Below are 20311 nucleotides of genomic sequence, written 5' to 3' on the forward strand. Positions count from 1 at the left end.
TTTATATTTTTTGCATTTACATAAGTCAGCTTTTTACAAATTGGTACATTATAGGTATACATACTGATCACATTCATCATAGGGAATTTGTACTTGTGTATGATATATCTTATTTCTTATTTTTTTCCATTCCCCTTCCCTCCCTTCAACTCCTCCACCCTTCCTTTGTATAAAAGCTTTGTTTACTTTTTTCTTTCCTCATTTTTTTTCTTTCCCTTCCTTTCTTTTCCTCACCCCCCTCTCCCTAGTTCCCATTCCCCTTTGAACATTTTCTTCCTGTTTTACAATGCCTATTATACATTTTGGTCCTCATTTATACTTTCAGTTTCTCACACCAGAGGAAGCAATGTGGTATTTACACGTGTGTGTGATTTATTTCACTTAAGAGTGTGATATCAGGGTCTGAGTAATAGCTGTTTTTTTTCATCATAGATTACTTTGTAGCACTACATGGCATTCTGAATGACTGATGCAATCTTTGTGTATGATTCTACACTGGGGTCCTGTGGCTCAAAAACTTAACAGTGCCTCTTCAAGTAAAGAAAATCCCCTTGCCATTTCCTGTGCTGTGAATCTCTTTGGTTCTTCAGTTCCGTCTTCCTCTTTAATCTTCATCTTTTTGATGAGCCTCTCATTCCATCAGGCCCCCATTAATAAGCTCCTCATGCTGTACAGCAAGGAATTTAGTGAAGTTGTCCTCTTGGAAGATGTAGCTCCAGCTTCTTACTAAGTTTACTAAGTTCTTGAAGACCTCTTTGTCTCCTTACCCATCTTTTCAAGTCCATGAACTTCATGAGCAAATTCCAAACAAAGGTTCTTCCAAACCTCATTCATGGTAATAGCTGAAAGCTCATGGCAAGCAAAGTTGATGTTTTTATGGCCTTGTAGATGTTACAGTCCTTCCAAAATTGTTGCAAGGTTGTTCTGTTTCATCAGTTATCTTCACTGCCTGACAAAAAGTGTGACATAAATAATACTTAAAAGTTTCTGTAACTCCTTGGTCCATAGGTTGAATGAGTGCTATAGTATTCAGAGGTAGATGCACTACTTTAACATTGGGATAAAAGTCATCTATGAATTAGTGGTGACCTGGTGCACTGCAAGGAACGTTGAAAGGGATATCTTTCTCTAGTATTTCTTTATCTCTGGGATAAAGTGGGAAAATGAGTCCTGGGAAATGGCCTGTGTAACCCAGGCTTTGGAGTTACTCTTGTATATAACCAGTAGAGAACCCTTGGTTATATTTTTGAGGGCTCTTGGATTCTCTGAGTGGTAACCTAAGAGGCTTTAGTTTCACATCACTGGAAGCATTGCTACCAAACAACAGAGTAAGTCTGTCCTTTGCTGCTTTGAAAGCTGTAATCATCGTCTTTCCTGATGTAACTTCATTCTGGCACTGTACAATAAGCACAGAGCAGCACAGCTTTGACAGTTTCTGGCAGACATGTGAGCTACTTCTGTGATTTGTTCGCATATACAAGTTTTCATAGTGCAAGATCTGTTGGTATCTGAAGGTTCACAACCTGAGTGTTCATAAGTCAGAGATTTACTGTACTATTTTCTTGATTTTTTTTTATGAAGTTTATTTTTTTAGAATATTTGTTTACTATGTAGATTTCTTGTGTTCACTTTTCCTGTTCATTAATGGTGCTTTAAATTTATTTAAGTATAATTTGTAAAACATAAATGTTTATTTAAAGTCAAAAGAGACACAGATAATAAAATATAGATATATTGAAGTAATAAAATTTTGGACCTTTTTAGTATATAAACACACTAGGTAGTTATTCTATGCAGATAATATTTTATTCTCCATTTTAACATTTTCTAAATTACTTCAATAAAATATTTTTTAAGGAAGCTGCCTTTTCCAGGGAAGTTCTGAGCAGTTGTGCCCTATCCTCTTTCCCCGACAGTATTAGGGATTGAACCCAGGACCTTTGTATTGAGTTACATCCCTCAGGTATTTTGAGAGAGGGCCTCCAATCTACAGTCTTCCTGCCCTACCCTCCCAGAGTGCTGGTATTACACTTGTAATCCCAGAACTTGGCTTTGATGAATTAGGAAACTTTTGCAGAAGTTCTCCCTTGACTCAAATCAGGATGTTCATAATTTACCTTTTGGCAATGTTTTGTACACATCTGGAACTTGTCATCCTGCTCTTTCTGAGCATTTTGCCCTCCATATCTGCTATCCAGCTGCCGTCCTGAGGCATTTCTGATATTCTTCTAAGTTGACCTATTGTTTCCTGAATATCATGTTGTGTTCTTTCTCAGTTTTGTTCTATTCTTATTTTTTTCTATTCTTTTTTAAAATTAGACCTTATCTTCCAGTGGCTTCCTCACTTGTCTGAAAAGTCTTAACTTCTCTTTATCTCATGATTAGATTCTACACTGAAAGATTTTTTTTTTGGTGGTACTGGATATTAAACTAAGGACTTCATGTATACTAGGCTAATGTTCTGTCTTCTGCCACTGAGCTACACCACTCAGACTTTAAATTTTTTTTGAAGATAATGTTTCTTTAAATTGCCAAGGTTTGCTTCAAAATTGCAATCCTCTTGTCTCAAGTTCTCAATTAGCTGGGATTACATGTGTGTACTACTGTTCCTGGCTGAATATTGTTTTCAGAATTTTTAGAGTATTGCTTTCTTATTTTCTGCCCTCCAGTGATGCTTTGAAAGTCAAGTGCTGTTGTGAATCACTTTCCTTAGCATGTAATCTTTTATTCATTTGTTTCTCACTTTATTGTAGATTTTAAGATTTTTCTTGTTCTCTTTTAAACTTTATGTTGATGTGTCTTTGAAGGACTTCATTATTTGTGTTGGTCCTACATCAGGGCCTTTTCAGGCTGAAAATGTGTGTGTCTTTTGGTTCTGCAAATTTTTCTTTTATCATGTTTTTGGATAATGATAGGATTGTCTTCTCTCTGTTCTTTCTTTTGTTTTTCCTCTAGGGAAATGCCCCATCACCAGAATTCTTCCTCTAAATATTTTAGGGGTATGGGGGGGACCTAAATCATGGAGGTTTTTCATCTTCCTGCTTGTTGTGGTTCTTTACAGAAAATTTCTACAACATTATTTTTATACGTCCATTGAATCTTTAGACTAACTTTTTTTTCTTTTCCAAAACTATCCCTTCTCTATTTTGTATTTAAGAACATTCTCATGGAGCATTCTCTCTAAATTTTGAAGATACAATGATTTACACGCACACACACTTGCTTTTCTTGCTGATAGTTCCTTTTTTGTTTTGTTTGGGACCTTTCATGTTTTGACTATTCATATTAGGAGAAAAGCATTTATAAATGCTATGTAGCAGCTCTGTGGATTGCTGGTTTATTCAGTGGGCTTAATTTGTACGTGATGATTGTAGAAGTAGCCCTTTTCTAGGGAAGCATCTGCTTACCTTCAACCAGTATCAGTCTGTGATGGTCTTTTTCTTTTTATCTAGTTTCTCCAGCAAAGAACCTCTGATTTCCCACTTGTGTGGTAGTCCTCAGTGAGATTGAATAGGAACTTGGTGGCTTATGGTTTTTTATTAGTTCCCTTATTTATTGCTCAGTTTCATCCTTGCTTATGATTTTGTGTAGTGCCCTAGGTTCCCAAGCCTATTGTTCAATTTCTTTTCTAAACTCTAAATTCTTTACCTGTAGGACTTGCTGTTGGTGTTCTGGGAAGGAGAAAAGAAAGGGGTGGTTGTTTTCTGTAGAAACTGAATTATATCTCTGATTTCCACCCATTGTGTCATCCCTTTCTGCTACTATAACTCATTTTCTACATGTTCTCAACTTTCTTTTTTAGGAATTATTATTTTTCATTGATATTTTGATTTTTGAGTAAAGATAATTAATTTTCTTCCTCACCATCTAGGTTGTAGAGTCATTCATGAAATGCTACAACAGGGCCGGAAATTTACCTCAGTGGTTCTGCCACCTGCCTTGAAAGTGCAAGGTCCTGAGTTCAATCCCTGGTACCAAAAAAAAAAAGACGCTACAACATTGTACTCTGTTCATTTTTTAAGTTGTATGATTACTACATTTTCCTGTATAACCTAGGTTTTCTCTATTAAGCATGTATTTTAAAATGTTTTTAAATCATAAAAGTCTTAATACATTATATATTTTATATATATAAATATATATAATATAATTTTTTTGGCAGTACTGGTCTTTGAACCTAGAGCTGTTGCACTGAGCTGCACACCCAACACTCCTTCTCCTTTTATTTTATTTTGAGACAGGGCCTCCCTAAGTTGCTAAGTTGGCCAGGCTGGACTTGAACTTGCAATCTTCTTTCTTTGGCCTCCTAAACTGCTAGGATTACAGGCATGTACTACCATATTCCACTATAAATATTTTCTTATATAACTTTTTACGGTTTGACATTCTTTCTAGATGGTATGATATCAGTAGATACTCTTATCCCCCCTGCCTCCGCAAATAACTGATTTGTTGTAGTGGGATATTAATTTAAGGGTTATAGCAGGAATGCTGAGAATATTTTTTGATGATGACATACCCATTTGAATGTTGATGAAAGAAATATGGTGAACTTTACATTTGACCAGTGATTGTAGAGTAATATTGAACCTTCTCATCTGATAGGAAAACAGCTAAGGAACAAGTAGATCAATTTATTTTTGAAAGAAAATATTCTAAAGGTTGTTTTTATGGTTTAGATTTCTGTGCTTGAGTCTGCTCAACACCAGGCAACAACTATCCCAATTTTAGAAGAGCAGATTATGAGTTTGGAAGCAGAAGTTTCTGCTCAAGATAAAGTTTTGAGGTAAATATACTTTTATTCCCTTACCACTTTTATTCTTATTTCTAGTTGTTATATCTTGCTAAATTTTATGCCTTACCCCTACTCCAATAAATCTATAGTGATCTAATAGTGTCCAGATGTCCTAGAACTTATTGGATATATTTTCATTCAATCAAAACTCTTGGCTACAAGTTATAAGTAGCATATAAGAACTTTAAAAAGATCCTTATTAGATACTTTCATTAAATATAAATTGGTTTGTTTCTTTCCTTATATAATAATGTATGTACTCAGTACTTTAATGGAGTTTAGGAAATAAAATATTAGGAACTGGATACTTTATCATTTATTTTTCTCTTTTGTCTAGAATAACGTGTGTTTGTGCGTGTTTATATATGTCTGTGTGTCTGTGTGTACACTGAATAGCATATTACAATATCTGAGTAAATTCTCAAAGTACAGTTCTCAGACTAGCAGTCTTAGTATGACCTGAGAACTTGTGAGAAATCTAAATTCTCAGGTCATATTTCAGGCTTACTATGAGATAAGGCCCAGAAATTTGCATTCTGACAAACTCTGCAAATGATTCTGAAACATACGGAAGTTATCATTTAAGTCTTATCAATTTTGTAATTTTCTTTGTAATACACATTATTTTATATTTAAAACTTATTCCTAGATATTTTATAATTTTGTTATTGTGAATTCCTATTTTGTTCATTGCTAATAGATGGGAAGGGAAGGCTAATGATTTTATTTATTTATTTTTTAAGGACTAGGGTATTAGTTACCCAGTCTGGCTTTGAACTCCTTGGATCAAGTGATTTTCTTTCCTTAGCCTCCTAAATAACTAGAACTAATAGTGTGTCCTAGGTTGATTTTTGTATAGTATAACTATTTTGTAATTGAACTATTTTAACACTTATTCCAATTAACATCTCAGTTCTCAGTTTTGTAGGTAGGTAATGATCATTCAGTTAAAAAAAAATTGTCTTTCTTATCATTCTTTTTTTTAAGAGTAGGAAAAATTTATTGAGGGAAAGAAAGCTTCTGTCGAAAAGAGACAGAAAGAAGGGAGACTGGAAAGTGGGTTGCGAACTCATTCCACTTTTCAAAGATGTTTTATACAGCAAAGCCATGTGGTAAGTCAGGTACTACAAAGTGGACAAAACTGTAAGACCCAGTGGAAAATTACAAGGTGGGCATGAGGTGGGGCAAAATCATGACCAACCAATAAGATTACAAGTACAGTCACCCAGGTAACATTGATTAAATGAGGGTCAAATCGGGGAGCAAGTCACATAGTAAGCCTACGAGGATTTTTAATAAGGGTGGGTGGGCATCAGGGATATTTTCTGAAAAGGCTGGGTTAAGACCTTAGCCCCTAGTCATAATGTCCAACCTCTAATTTTTGTGTGTGACATTGTTTCGACTGTGGCAACTAAGCTTCCCTAAGCATGGTGGCACATATACATCACATAAGTTTCTTTTATTTTATTTTTTATTTTTTGGTACCAGGGATTGAACAGTTGACTTCGGCTATAACAATCATGTTTAGAGAAGGAAGTATTGCTAGCAAAACAAGAGATTCAAACCATTGCTTTCTAGATCCTTGAAAGAGAGAGGAAAATAAGGCACTTTTCCTGCAAAAGAGATCACCTGCAGAGATGCTAAGTCAGAGATTCTGCCCTGGGGCCTAGGTAGAGAGAGCTCTGAGAAATTCCTGCTGTCTACTCAGTCTCTTAGGAAACTTTTATTAGCAGCAAGACAAGGTTACTCCTTTAAGGTCCATTTTAAATTCACTATTTGAAACTCATAGGTCTTCCTAGCAGCCACAATCTTCATAGTAAAGGCATCTTTATCATCTTCTTATGAGCACACATGAAGGAAGAGAAAGGCTGAACAAAGAGTCCCATATTCTAGTTAGCATCTAAAAACAAATCCAAGTTACTGATTGCTATTTTCCCTAGTGTGAGACAAAACAATTGTGGCCAGTTGTCTTAGTATGACTTTCTGGAAGGAGCAGTAGGACTAGGAGAGACTCTCAAATGAACTTCCAACAAGTTGGAGAAAGGTTTGAGGGGAGTTTCTAATTCACTCCAGAAAGAAAAAAGCCCAAATAAAGCTTAAGCTGGTTAAACATCCAAAAAATCACCATATAACATTTTGTAAGTCCACAGTCAATGTTCCAAAGTGCATAACCTGTCATAAAAGGCATTTTTTTTCTCCCCTACACATTTAAATGATGAAGACCAGGTCTAGTAGGTGCGGGGAGAAGGTTTTGGTAGTTTTTAGTCTGTGAAAAATTTGTTTTCTATATTTGTCTAGAGGTCTGCCTTACTAATAATAGTAGAGAAAGAAATCCAAACCTCTAGGTCAACTCTTAACAGAGGCTTAAGAAAGGGCTCGTTTCAGATCACTCTGAGACAGTGGATACTTAATGATCACTGAGAGAGTTCTCCTTTCACCTCATGGAGGAGTCCAGATTGGGACAAGAAGTGGAAATTTTCTGCTGATTACCCAGATCAACTGTCGGGAGCTAGTTTCTTCTGAGGTACCTTTGGGTATCTGCCAGAGAGTAGCCCTGGCCATGACCCCTCAGTTGTCACCTCAATTTCTGCTAGTTCCACGTAATCAGAGATCTGTCTCTAAAAGAACCCATTGCCTCTCTGGTCAATGTTCCACCCCCCAACCCCCATTGACAGCAATAGGAGTGGAGATTCACCAGAGGGTAACGGGAGAAACCTGACCTCTGCTTTGAGAGTGGCAGCTGCCATAAAGGCAATTAGTAGCTGGCAGAGTAACCACCATTTGTTTACAATTCTATAAGGGACACATAAAAGCCTGAACTGTCTTTATCCGAGATAATTTCTCAAGATACCCATTTTACAACCATTTTAAGCAACTAAGTCCAAATGCAACATATACAAAAGAAGAATAGAACATAATTTTAATAAAACACAATGCATAAGGAAAACAAATTTGCAAACATTTAAAACACACAACTTAAAATTAAGACACTTTTGAAACAAAAGCCAAAACAAAGGCCTGAATTTATGAATCAAAAATCAGAATCTATGAAACAAGTTACAGTCTATGAAGTAAAAGGACCAAAGTTAGAACCCATGAAAGAAAACTCTTACTTCCAACCAGTAATCTCAGTAGAAAACCTCCAAAATGATATAGGGGGAAGAGATATAACTCCAAACCTGCTAGATATCTGAAATGTGAGTTTGTGTTCTCTAAAATTAAAGAATGAATTCTAGGAACAGTGGAGGTTAAGAGTAGGAAAAGTTTATTGAGGAAAAGAAAGCTTCTGTTTGAGACAGAAGGGGGACCGAAAAGTGGGTTGCCCCTCTTATCATCCTTTTTTTTTTTTTTTTTGTACCGGGGTTCGAACTTGGGCCCTTGTGCTTGCGAGGCAGGCGCCGGAACCACTGAGCTAAATCTCTGGCCCCCTTTCTTTCATTCTTATCGTTCTTAATACTTATTACTCAGTTTTGTTTTTTTACTTAGGGTAAAACTGTCAGAAAAATCTTTGGGTATAGGATGACAGTTGTTCTTGCAATGTTTCTAGTATGTCACTATGAAATATAATGAGCCTTATTATATTTCTCATTTGATGAAAGTATTCCTTATAAAAATGTTTAGTTAAAAATGATGAATATGTTTTTTTCTGTTTCTTTTAACTCCCTGATTCAGAGCCATAGAATTTCTAATGTTGCATTGTTTTGGACTTGTCATTGTCACTGTAAATTTTATTTTATTTTATAGAGAGGCAGAAGATAAATTAGAGCAGAGCCAGAAAATGGTGATTGAAAAAGAAAAACGTTTTCAAGAGTCCAAAGAGGAATGTATAAAGTTGAAGGTAGACTTACTTGAACAAAGAAAACAAGGAAAAAGGTATGTGTGTCTAAAGCAAACAGTTTTTTGAAAATTTTTTTCTTGAGACAGGGTCTTCCTAAGTAATTCAGTCTGGCCTTCAACTCACTATGTAGCCCAGGCTAGTCTTGAACTCATAGCAGTCCTCCTGCCTTATCCTCCCAAGTGCTGGGATTACAGGCATTCACCATCACACCCAGCTAAAACAAACAATTTTTGAAGTGAAAAACTTTTAGAAATTTGGCAGTAGAATAATATAGTGTTCATTTAAGCCTTTATTTTATTTATTTTATTTTATTTTATTTTTTTGGTACCGGGGTTCAAACTTGGGTCCTTGCGCTTGAATGTGAATTTCTTTTTTTTTTTTGGTACTGGGGATTAAACTTAGGTCCATGTGCTTGTGAGGCAGGCGGCAGCAGAATCCCCCAGCCCTCATTTTAGCCTTTAAATTTTTCCTATTAAACTTTTTTGTTGTTGTTGTTACTGGGGATTGAATTTGGGACCTTGTGCTTGTGAGGCAGGCGGCGGAACCACAGAGCTAAATCCCTGGCCCTCCTGTTAAAATTTTCATGTGTAGATTTTGTTATTGGCATTCTGGCTTGGAATTAATTAATGGATTACTGGTAATGATTATTAATGTTAATTAAGTTGCATTACCTACTTAAAACCAGTATATTGCATTCTTATAACACAAGAAAGCTTTTAAATTAATATAACATCTAAATAAAGTATTTTTTATTCATTAAGTTTATTGTTCCATTTTATTATGATTGTGTATGATTTATGTATGATTTTATGTATGATTGAATTTATCACTGGGAATTTGTACCTGTACATGATATATCTTGGTTCTTGCTTTTTTCCTCATTCCCCTTCCCTCCCTTCCACCCCTCTACCACTCTCTATTTACAAAAAAAATTTGTTTCTGTTTTTTTCCTAAATAAAATATTGTATGAACTCTTTAAAACAAAATTTCACCTCAGTGATATGATAGAAAAAGAAATCAAATTTATGAGAAAATGTGGTTATTTTAGGAAAATATAAGTAATATAAAAATATCTTTGTGTAAATAATGTTTTGAAATAAAGTATTACAGTTATTTTGAGATCAAGTATTATAATTGTTGCAATAAAGACAAATTTTTTAGTTTAAACTAATGAAATTTTGTAACAAAATATACTTGTAGTACTTATGTTTATAACAGCTTCTCCCCAGTACAAAATATGATTTGCATTTTTATCTTTGACAAAAATTAAGATTTATGCTATGATATAAATTAGGTTTTAAAGAAGGTAATTTTTATTTTTTCAATTTAAAAATTTCTTTTTCTAATTATTTTTAGTAGTATATATTTATGATACATAATACTTTCAGAGGAGTTAATATAAGAAAGTATTTTTTAAAAGTTATTTGACTAGGTGTAAGTATTTGATTTCATTTATACTTTAAAAATTTCTAAAAACTTATCTATGTCATTTTTTAATTTTAAAAAAATGTCTATAAGAACATTTTCCTAGCACCATTTGGTTAGTATTATCCAAATTACAATATGTATTTGTTAGGCAATATTATTCAGTGGAAAACATTTAGATTTTTGAGTCAGCTAGATTTTACTTCATCAGTGGCTTTGTTACCTTGGGCAAATTCTTAAACCTTCTCAAACTTTAGTTTTTTTAATCCATTATATCAAAGTGATATTATCTTGGTATGAATAGAGATAAACGTTAAATGAAAAATTGTAAGGTGTTTAATAAATATTAACAAATTATAGCTATTGTGTAAACAACTGTAGTTATATATTCTAAAGTTCAAACTACTTATTCAGATATAGTTCCTTAAAATGGTAAGATAGTAATATATGAAGACCAGATTTATAATATAGCTGCTTAAAAGAAGGGTAAAAGAACTACTAGTTCCCTCTGTAGAACTTATATAAGATACACTTTGTAGAATATTGACTTTGCTTTTACAAGGTGAATAAATGGGAATAGATACATTCTAGATAGCATGTGCAAAGATATGAGTATGAAAAATCATCATTGCCAGGTAAGTCTAAGTCATGATTATTTTATGGTTCTGGAGATTGAACCTAGGGCTTTGCGCATACTAAGCAAGGGCTCTAAAAACCAAGCCAGACTTCTAACCTAGTTTTATGATCTTTTTAGATAGCTATAGTAGATGAGGCAAGAAAGAGGCTGATCTATATTATGAATGATTTTATGTGTTTTATCAAAGAACTTGTATAAATAGAGGTGTGGCATGAAGCCTCTTGGAGCATTTTGTAGAACTAGAATGAGCATTGATATTATGGTATGGTTTGAATTTGTATCTCTAAATCCATGTTTTGGTGATGCAGTCTTTAGTGTAACAGTCCTGAGAAAGGTGAGGCCTTTGAGTGGTGGTTAGATCATGAAGGATGGATTAATATCCATATAAAGGGGGTTGACAGAAGTGTCTCATCCTCTTTTGCCCTTCTGCCTCCTGGCATGTGAGAATACAACATTCCTCCCTTCTGGGGGGCACAGTATTTAGGGTGCCATCTTGAAAACAGACTGGACCCTAACTTTCTAGGCTCTCATTCTTGAACTTCCTAGCCTCTAGAGCTAAATTTCTATTTTTGTTATAGCAGCAAAATAGACTAAAACTGAAAAAACAATAACCTATGGGGCCAGGGTTTTAGCTCAGTGGTTCCACCACCTGCCTTAATCTCAAGGACCCAAGTTCAATCCCTAGTAACAAAACAAAACAAAACAACCTATGTGCATATTGTGAATTATGACTAAAAATTAATGAGCCAAAATATTCACTTATGAAGTCAGAAAAAGGACATCAGAAGAAAGACTATCAAAAACTTGACATATGTATTAAAATAATGAAGATAGCCAGGGATGTGGCTCAGCAGCACACTGCTTGCCTGGCAAGCACAAGGTCCTAAGTTCAATCCCCAGTACTAGAGGGGAAAAAAAAAGTGATGATAAAGGCAAATTGGACAAATGAAAAACAAAGAAGCAACATAGAGGACTAAAACAGCTTGTCAGTTGTTTTCATAATGCTCAAATAAATGGGCTCAGACAAGATTAATCAAGGATAAAAGGTACAAAATATAATATTGAGATTGAATCCTAAATTACAGAGTTAGCTGTGATATAAAAGATAAAGTCCAGGACTAGGAATGAACTTCAGTGTTCAGGTACTTGCCTAACATGCACAAGGCCCTGGGTTCAATCCCCAGCCCTGCAAAAAACAAGCAAATGATAAAATAACCCCTACCACCAATAAGTATGAACCATTTTATGACAATAAACTTGAAAACTTAGACTAAATAAATTTCTCATCAAAATATAGTTAATAAAATTAAATAAAGTGAAAATTTAAATAGATGTATGGCTAGCTAAATCTGCAAACAAATAACAGTGATGATGGCAAAAGGAAAAATCAGGCCTACTACAATCCACAATGGCTAAAATGAAGAAGATGCACAATATCAGGATTTGGCAAAGATGTGGAATAATTGGAATGCTCATACATTTCAAGTGGGAGTGTCAATTACAGAACTACTATAGAAAACTGTCAGTATCTACTAAAGCTGAACATAAGCCTGCTGTATGATCTTATAGCCACTGCAGCAGAAATGAGTGCCTATATCTATTTTTTGACATACACAAAGACTTTTAAAGTAATTTCATTTGTAACTGTTAAATGTTCATTGGTAATAGAATCATTATATAAATAGTGGCATTTCACATTAATGAAACATATCCTTTAGAAAAAAGCAGTCATGGGCCGGGGATTTAGCCCAGTGGTACTGCACCTGCCTTACAAGCACTAGGTCCTGAGTTTGATCTCCAGTAACAAGAAAAAAAAAAAAGAAGAAAAGAAAGAAAAAGAAAAAAAGTAATCATAACTATGTAACATGGACACTTTCAGCGAAAGAGGCCAGACCCAAGAAAATACTATATAATCCCATATGAAATCAAGAATAGGCAAAATTAATATATCCAAAGAAAAGTCTAGTGCTTACCTTTTTTAGGATAGAGTTTAAACTGGGAGGGCACACAAAGGATCCTTTGAGGGTACTAGAAATGTTCTACATTTAATCTAGGTAGCAGTTATGTAAGTATATACATGTACAAAAATTGACTCATTTAAAATTCATATACTTCACCCAATAAAAATTAAAGTCTTTTTTTTTTTTGGTACCAGGAATTGAGCTCGGGCCCTTGTGCTTGCGAGGCAGGTGGCAGAACCACTGAGCTAAATCCCCGGCCCTAAAAACATAATTTTAATGGATACTTTTAAAATGTACCCAGGACTTTAAAAATTAGGTATGGTAAGATACACAGATATATAACAAAAGAAGTTTTTACACACAGTTTTGTGCCAGGTGTGATGGCACAGCCAGGCATGGTGACACATTCCCAGAATCCCAGCACTTGGGAGGCTAAGTCAGTAGAACTGACATTGGAAGACAGGCTGGGCTCCGTAGTGAGTTCAAGCCCAGTCTGAACTACATAGTGAGACCCTGTCTCAGAAAAAGAAATTTTGGAGCCAAAAGGCACTGTATGCCATGCAGCAGGCTCACATGGGGAGGCATTGGGTTAGTAAGGAGGCAGGAGTGTGTGGGTAGGATTCTTTATTGTTTCTGCTCTCTTCCATCACCATGAACTCTTGGCCCTCTGCTACCCTATGTTGGAGCTAGCCAATTGTGGACTAAAACTCTATGAACTGTAAGCCAAATAAACTTTCCCCCTTTAAATTTGTGTGTTAGGTGTTTTGTCTCAGCAATGAGAGGAAAGTCACTAAGACAACCTGAAAAGAGAGCTACAGGCCAATCTTTTTAATGAACATAGATGTGAGAATCTTCAATAAGATACTGGCATCAGAATGCAACAAATCATCCAAAAGATTATATACTATGATCATCCAGGGATGCAAGGATAGTTCAACTTAGGTAAATCAATACATATAATTCACATAAATAGGAGCAAGGACAAAACCACATGATCATCTCAATAGATGCAGAAAAAGCATTTGAGAAATTCCAACATCCATTCAGGATGAAAAAGAAATTGCATAAAAGGTCTTTTTCTCAATCTGATAAATGCCATCAGTGACAAACCAATAGCCATCGTTGTACTAAGTAGAGAAAAGCTGAAGGCTTTCACACTACAATCAGGAACAAAACAAGGTTAGTGCCCACAATTACTACTTCTGTTCAGTATAGTTTGGGAACCATTAGAGCATTTTATTTTTATTTGGTACCGCGGGTTGAACTCGGGTCCTTGTGCTTGCCAGGCAGGTGGCAGAACCACTGAGCTAAATCCCCGGCCCTAGTCAGAGCATTTAGATGAGAAAGAAATAAAAAGAATATGGATAGAAAAGGGAAAAGTTACCATTATTTGCTGATGACACAATGCTCTACATATAAAAGGCCCCCAGAATCCTACCAAAAGACTCTTAGAATTAATAACCAAAATCTGTAGCATAGCAGGATACAAGGTCAACACTCAAAAATCAATAGCATTCCTATATATCAATAACAAGCTCACTAAGAGAAATTATGGAACTACCACATCTCACAATACCATCAAGAACAATTGAATATTTAAGAATTAACCTAACCAAGGAAGTGAAAGACCTCTACAATGAAAACTATAGTACTCTAAAAAAGGAGATTGGAGAAGATATCAGAAAATGTAAAGATGTCCCCTGTTCTTGGTTAGGCAGAACCAATAGTGAAAATACTGTTATATAGATTTAATGCAATCCCAATCAAAATACCAATAGAAGGACAGTCATCTTGGTTACTCTGACGTCTATTTCACATGATTCCTTAGTTGTCAAGATAGAGTAAGCAGTGTTGAGAGCAAGTGTTGTCCCTGCTGATGGACATGGTTTTAAAGATGACTGAGGGTGCTGCAGAGTGACAGTGGTTATTTCAGAGTCCACCTCTCATGGCTTTACCCTTAGCTACAGGCTTTGTTGGTGATGGTTGGCCTAAAGGACCTGGCTTAGGTACCTATGCAAGCAGAAGAGCATACTCATCATGCACAGGGCAGTATGACCTTTGGGGATGTGGAAGTGGACTTTTCCTGGGAAGGGTGGAAGCTTCTTGAGGAGACACAGGCTCCTGTACTTGGATGCGATGCTGGAGATTGCCCTCATGGTCTCACTGGGACTTATATCTTCCTGGATTCATGTAGTTCAACTCAAGATGGAATAACAGACCTGGGTGCCTAATGTGGCTGACTTCACTCCAGTCATCTCAAAACTGAACTGGCCCTTGTTGTTGATTACCAGTTGAAGTTGAGGAGGCATCATCTCGAGGTATTCATAAGTCAGAGAACTGAATATAGGTACTGCCACCCAGAAAGTCTACCCTTGTGAGATGTGTGGCTCAGTGATGAAAGACATTTTGTTTCTGGCTGAGCATCAGGACATACAATCTGGGCAGAAGCTGCACACGTGAGGCCTGTGGAAGATAACTGTGGCTCTTTACAGATGTGAGGAGATGGTTGTTATTAACAGCTGTAGAGCACACACCTCAGTGAGTTGTGCATAGATGATGGAGAGGATCCCTGGGCAGCTCAAGCCATCTCCAGTAGCAGGCCAGGAGTAATAAAGGAAATCCACACATGAGCACTAGCTAAGGAATGGGCTTTTGCACTAAGGAAAGACTTTATAAGTGCAGCAAATGTGGGACATTCTTGAGCCACACAGTCACATTTGTTTGGCACCAAAGAAGAGAAGTGACTGAAAGTGGGGACATCCGTAGATCAGACCCTGTCTTTATTGCACATCAGAGTTCACACTAGTGAGAAGCCACACAAGTATGATGAACATGTCAAGTTCTTTAGCTAAAATCCCATCCTCCTACACCAGTAGGTTCATGCTACTGCAGCACCTTATGAATTCAGTGAATATGGAAAGCCTTCAGATGCAAGTCCAGACTTGGACAGCACCAGAGAATCACACTGAAGAAAGGCCTTTTGAGCCTACCAAATGTGGGAAATTTTTTAGAGTTCTACCTTTATTGAACACCAGAGAGTTCACGCTGAGATAAAAACTTATGAGTGCAGTGAATACAGGAAATCATTTATTCGAAGTTCTTACCTTATTGCACAGAGGAGAGTTCACACTGGAGAAAAGTCTTATGAGTACAGTGAATGTGGTATGTTCTTTAGAGAAAGCTGCAGCCTTATTTCACACCAGAGAATTCACACTGGTGAAAAGGTGTATGAGTACACTAAATGTGGGAAATGTTTCACCTATGAATCAAGCCTCAGTTTACACTAGGGAATTCATACTGGAACAAAACCTTATGAATGCAGTGAATGTGAATGTGGGAAGGCCTTCAGCCATAAAGATAAACTTGTTCAGCTTCTGAGAATTCACAGTGAAGAAAGCCCTTATGAGTGCAGCATACGTGGGAAAATTTTCAGACAAAACTCCAGACTCTTTGTACACCAGACAATTCAAAGTAACAAGACCATATCAGTGTAATGAACGTGGTTAAAAACTGGCAGGAGGACAGCTGGGTGTGGTGGCACACACCTGTAATCCTAGCACATGGGGGCAGAGGCAGAAGGATCGCTGTGAGTTCGAGAACAGCCTGGGCTACATAGTGAGTTCTAGGTCAGTCTCAACTACATAGTAAGACCCTTGTCTCAAAAAAACCAAAAAAAAAAAGGGGGCCGGGGATATAGCTCAGTGGTTCCCGTGCCTGCCTCACAAGCACAAGAACCCAAGTTCAATCCCTGGTACCAAAAAAAAACCTAGCAGGAGATCCCACCTTGTGTTCAGCACAAGAAATTTCACATTGGATAGAGGACATCCAAATGTAACAAAATGTGGGAACACCTATAGCAGAGGCATCAGCCTTGTTTGTCATAAAATAGAACCCTGGAGTAAGGCTTTATATATGCAGCCTATGGGGGAAAGCGTATAGCAGCTAAAACACACTCCTACACTGGAGAGAGGATGTGAGCATTGTGAATATGACTAAAGCATTTATATTTATATACAATCTGATCAAGCACCAGACAATTCACAATTCATCAGACAATTATAGTGATTGTGCAACAGATGTGCAAAATTATATAAACATTTAGACATGTTGAATACCAGAGGATTCACACTAATGCAGAATTTTAGGAATGTAGCATTTCTAGAATATTCTTTAACTATAAAAATCACACTTGTTGGGTACCAAAAAATGCACACTGGTCATAGGCCTGAGGAATACACTGGATGTGTGAAATTGCTTGGCCATAGCTCTAGCCTCATTGTACACCAGAGAGTTCACACCTGCTAAATGAGTGCATTGAGTGTGAACAATTCTTTAGCCAAAGCTCCAACTTCATTTTACAACAGAGTTCATATCAGAGCAAGGCCTTATGAGTACGAGAAATGCCTTAGTCCATATTTCTCTAGTACCAGAGAATCCATATTGGAAAATAGACTTATTGGCTCCACAAATGTGAAAAATTTTCTCAAAAGCCAAGTCTGGCTTCATTAAACATCGGGCAAATCAATTCACAGGAGTAAAGTGTGGTTACTGAGAAAGCTATCAATCAGTGACCTTTACTCATTCCTGTTGAGAAAGGCCTTAGGAATGCAAGAGATGTGCTGTCTGCTTGCTTAACGTAAGGATAGACATTGGAGAAATGCCCTGAGAAATCATCTGCCAAATGTTAAGTCTCAGATCTAATATCTACACTGAAGATTCCCCATAGGCATGTGGGACCATCTCAGGAGCCGCATTACGCATTCTGATGTATTCACGGCCCTAGTTACTTGAATGCCAATACTTTTGCTGAAGGTTCTTTACCTCTATCACTTGGCCAATATGAATCATATTACCCCATATGGTCTGTGAGCCCATTCAATGGCTTTTACCCTATTCCCTGGAGTCAAATCACAGATTCTTTAAGCACAGTTATAATTGGAACTGAAACACTATATGAATAAAATTGGGGGTGACTACAGCAAGCTTTGGGGATTTACCCCATCTGAAGGTGCTTCCACAGGTATTCCAATCCAATCACCATAGCTCAGAGAGATAAGGGTAACTTGCAGAAAAAATAATCTAAAAAATTTTCTGGATTTGCATAGCCTGCTTGGGCTGTTCACTTCAAGGCCACTGCTACAATGGCAAATAAAAGGAGCCAGAGAAGAAATACTATACTGTAGTCCAGAGTCAAAAGACTTATGTGTCATAGAAATATTCTTCTTTGATTGTCTTCCTAAAGCATGAAGACAATTGTATGTTTGCCCGATCTTGTTTTTCAAAAGGAATAGGAGATTACATTTTTACATAGAACCATTTTTAGGTGGTATATTGAGATAATTGATATAAACTACAGACTTAAAAATAAATCTGTCTTAACATATGTAGAAACCTTTGAAACCACCATAAGTATAATATATCCATCACCTTCAAAGTTACCTTGTGTACCCATATGGAATACCTATCTTCCTCGCTGGCTCCTGATCTCTAGGAACAGTGATTTACTGTCAGTATAAACTAGTTTGCCTTCTCTGGGATTTTATGTAAGTAATATCATAAGCTGTTTACTCCTTTTTTCATGCATCATTATTTGGAGATTCATGTTGCATGTATGAATTTTTGTGTTCTCTTTATTACTGAATAATTTTTATATGGTTATGTCATAATGTTACTCTGTTAATGGACCTTCAGATTGGTTCCAGTAGAGGGTTTTAACAAAGTTGCAATTAGCAATTTTTTGCTATTATTTCTCTTTAGTTAATACCTAGTGGTTCAGTGTATGTATCAAAAGGAGGTAAATGTTTATCATTCTAAAGACTGACCAGCTCCTATAGTGGTTGTACCATGGTACATTTATATTAGCATTCTATACCTTCATATTTGGTATGTATGTCAATATTTAATTTTATGGCTGATGCTCTTATAAAAATGTTATTTATAAAATATCAATATCTAGTTCTTTGCCAATACAGAGAAGTGTAAGTATATCATCTTGTGTATTGAATTTTTTTTGGGTACTGGGAATTGAACTCCGGTCCTTGCGCTTGTGAAGCAGGCAGTGGAACCACTGAGCTAAAACCCAGGTCCTTGTGTATTGATCTTTAAAAATACCAGCAGCTTTTCTCACAGAACTAGAGAAAACAATCCTAAAATTAATTTGGAAGCAAGAGAAATCTAGAACAGCAAAAGCAATGCTGGACAACAAAGGCAAGGCAGGAACATCACAATCCCAGATTTAAAGTTGTATTACAAAATATAGTGATAAAAAATAGCATTAGTATTGGCCAAAGAACAGACTTGTGGATCAGTGGAACAGGATGAAAGATTCAGAAACAAGTTTGGGCACATTCAGTTACCTCATCTTTGACAAAGGGGCCAGATAACCTTCACTGGAGGAAAGATAGCCTGTTTAACAAATGGTGCTGGAAAACTGGCTTTCCTCATGCCAAAGACTGAATTTGACCGTATCTCTCACCATGCACTAAACTAAAATTAAAATGGATCAAAGATCTAAATATTAAAACAGAAACACTTAATCTTTTATAAGATACGATAGGTAAAACTTTTGAAGATAGAGGTAGAGGCAAAGACTTTATGAACAAAATTCTGGTTACATAGGAAATAATTACAAATTTCAACAAATGGGATCACTTCAAGTTAAAAAGCTTGTACACAAAGGAAGCCACCAACAGAGCGAAGAGACAACCTACAGAATAGGAACAATTTCTTTTTCCATTTATTCCTCAGACAGAGGACTAATATCTAGAATAGACAACTCAAAAAAATTAGACCCTAAAATTAAAGATTCATTCCAAAAATGGGTATATGAAATTAGTAGATACTTCTCAGATGAAGAAACACAAATGGCCAATAAATACATGAAAATTTGCTTAACAAAGCAGGCCATTTGAGAAATGCAAATTGAAACAACACTGAGATTCCATGTCACTCCAGAAAGAATGGCTATCATTAAGAAATCAAGCTATAACAAATGCTGGCAAGGCTGTGGGGAAAAAGGAACCGTCTCCATTATTGGTGGGAATGCAAATTTGTACAACCACTATGCAAATCAGTATGGAGATTCCTCAAAAAACTAAAACTAGAGGTTCCATTTGGCCTGACTATTCCCTTCTAGGTATTGTCCCAAAAGAAAGTCATCATAACACAATGATACATGCCTACTCATATTTATAGCAGCTTAATTTATAATAGCTAAATCCAGGAAAGCCCATATGCCCATCACAATAGATGAATGGATAAAGACAATGTGGTATTTTTAAGTAAAATAGATAGGACATGCATGTGTAAATATCAAATAGTTTTTCTGGTATGAGAAACTGAAAGTGTAAATAAGGATCAAAATGTATAATAGGGGTCAGGAATTTAGCTCATTGATGCTGCCGACTGCCTCACAAGTGCAAGGACCTGAGTTTGATCCCTGGTACCAAAAACAAACAAACAAAATGTATAATGGATAATATGAAATAGGAAGAAAAGGTTAAAGGGGAAGGGGAAGTGAGGGGGTAGTGGATAAGAAGGAGGGGAAAAGAATAAATAATGAGAAAAGGAAAAAAGAAACATTGAGGATATACTTCTAAGTGAAATAAGTCACACATGTGTAAATACCAAATAGTTTCTCTGGTGTGAATAAACTG

The 20311-nt window shown here is 36.1% G+C and overlaps 1 protein-coding gene across 9 annotated transcripts in view; it reads left to right on the plus strand.

The window, feature by feature from the left end:
- The window catches only part of Ccdc18 (coiled-coil domain containing 18), a 114182-nt gene that overhangs the window by 7219 nt on the left and 86652 nt on the right, over window positions 1–20311 (plus strand). For all 9 annotated transcript variants that reach the window (XM_010644892.2, XM_010644895.2, XM_033758153.1 and 6 more), the window contains 2 exons: window positions 4680–4786; window positions 8540–8668. In XM_010644892.2, the coding sequence (XP_010643194.1) occupies window positions 4680–4786; window positions 8540–8668 (236 nt within the window). The remainder of the gene's footprint in view (window positions 1–4679; window positions 4787–8539; window positions 8669–20311) is intronic.

The sequence above is a fragment of the Fukomys damarensis genome, unplaced genomic scaffold, assembly GCF_012274545.1.
Source record: "Fukomys damarensis isolate Sample0158 unplaced genomic scaffold, DMR_v1.0_HiC HiC_scaffold_33, whole genome shotgun sequence".
NCBI lineage: Eukaryota > Metazoa > Chordata > Mammalia > Rodentia > Bathyergidae > Fukomys > Fukomys damarensis.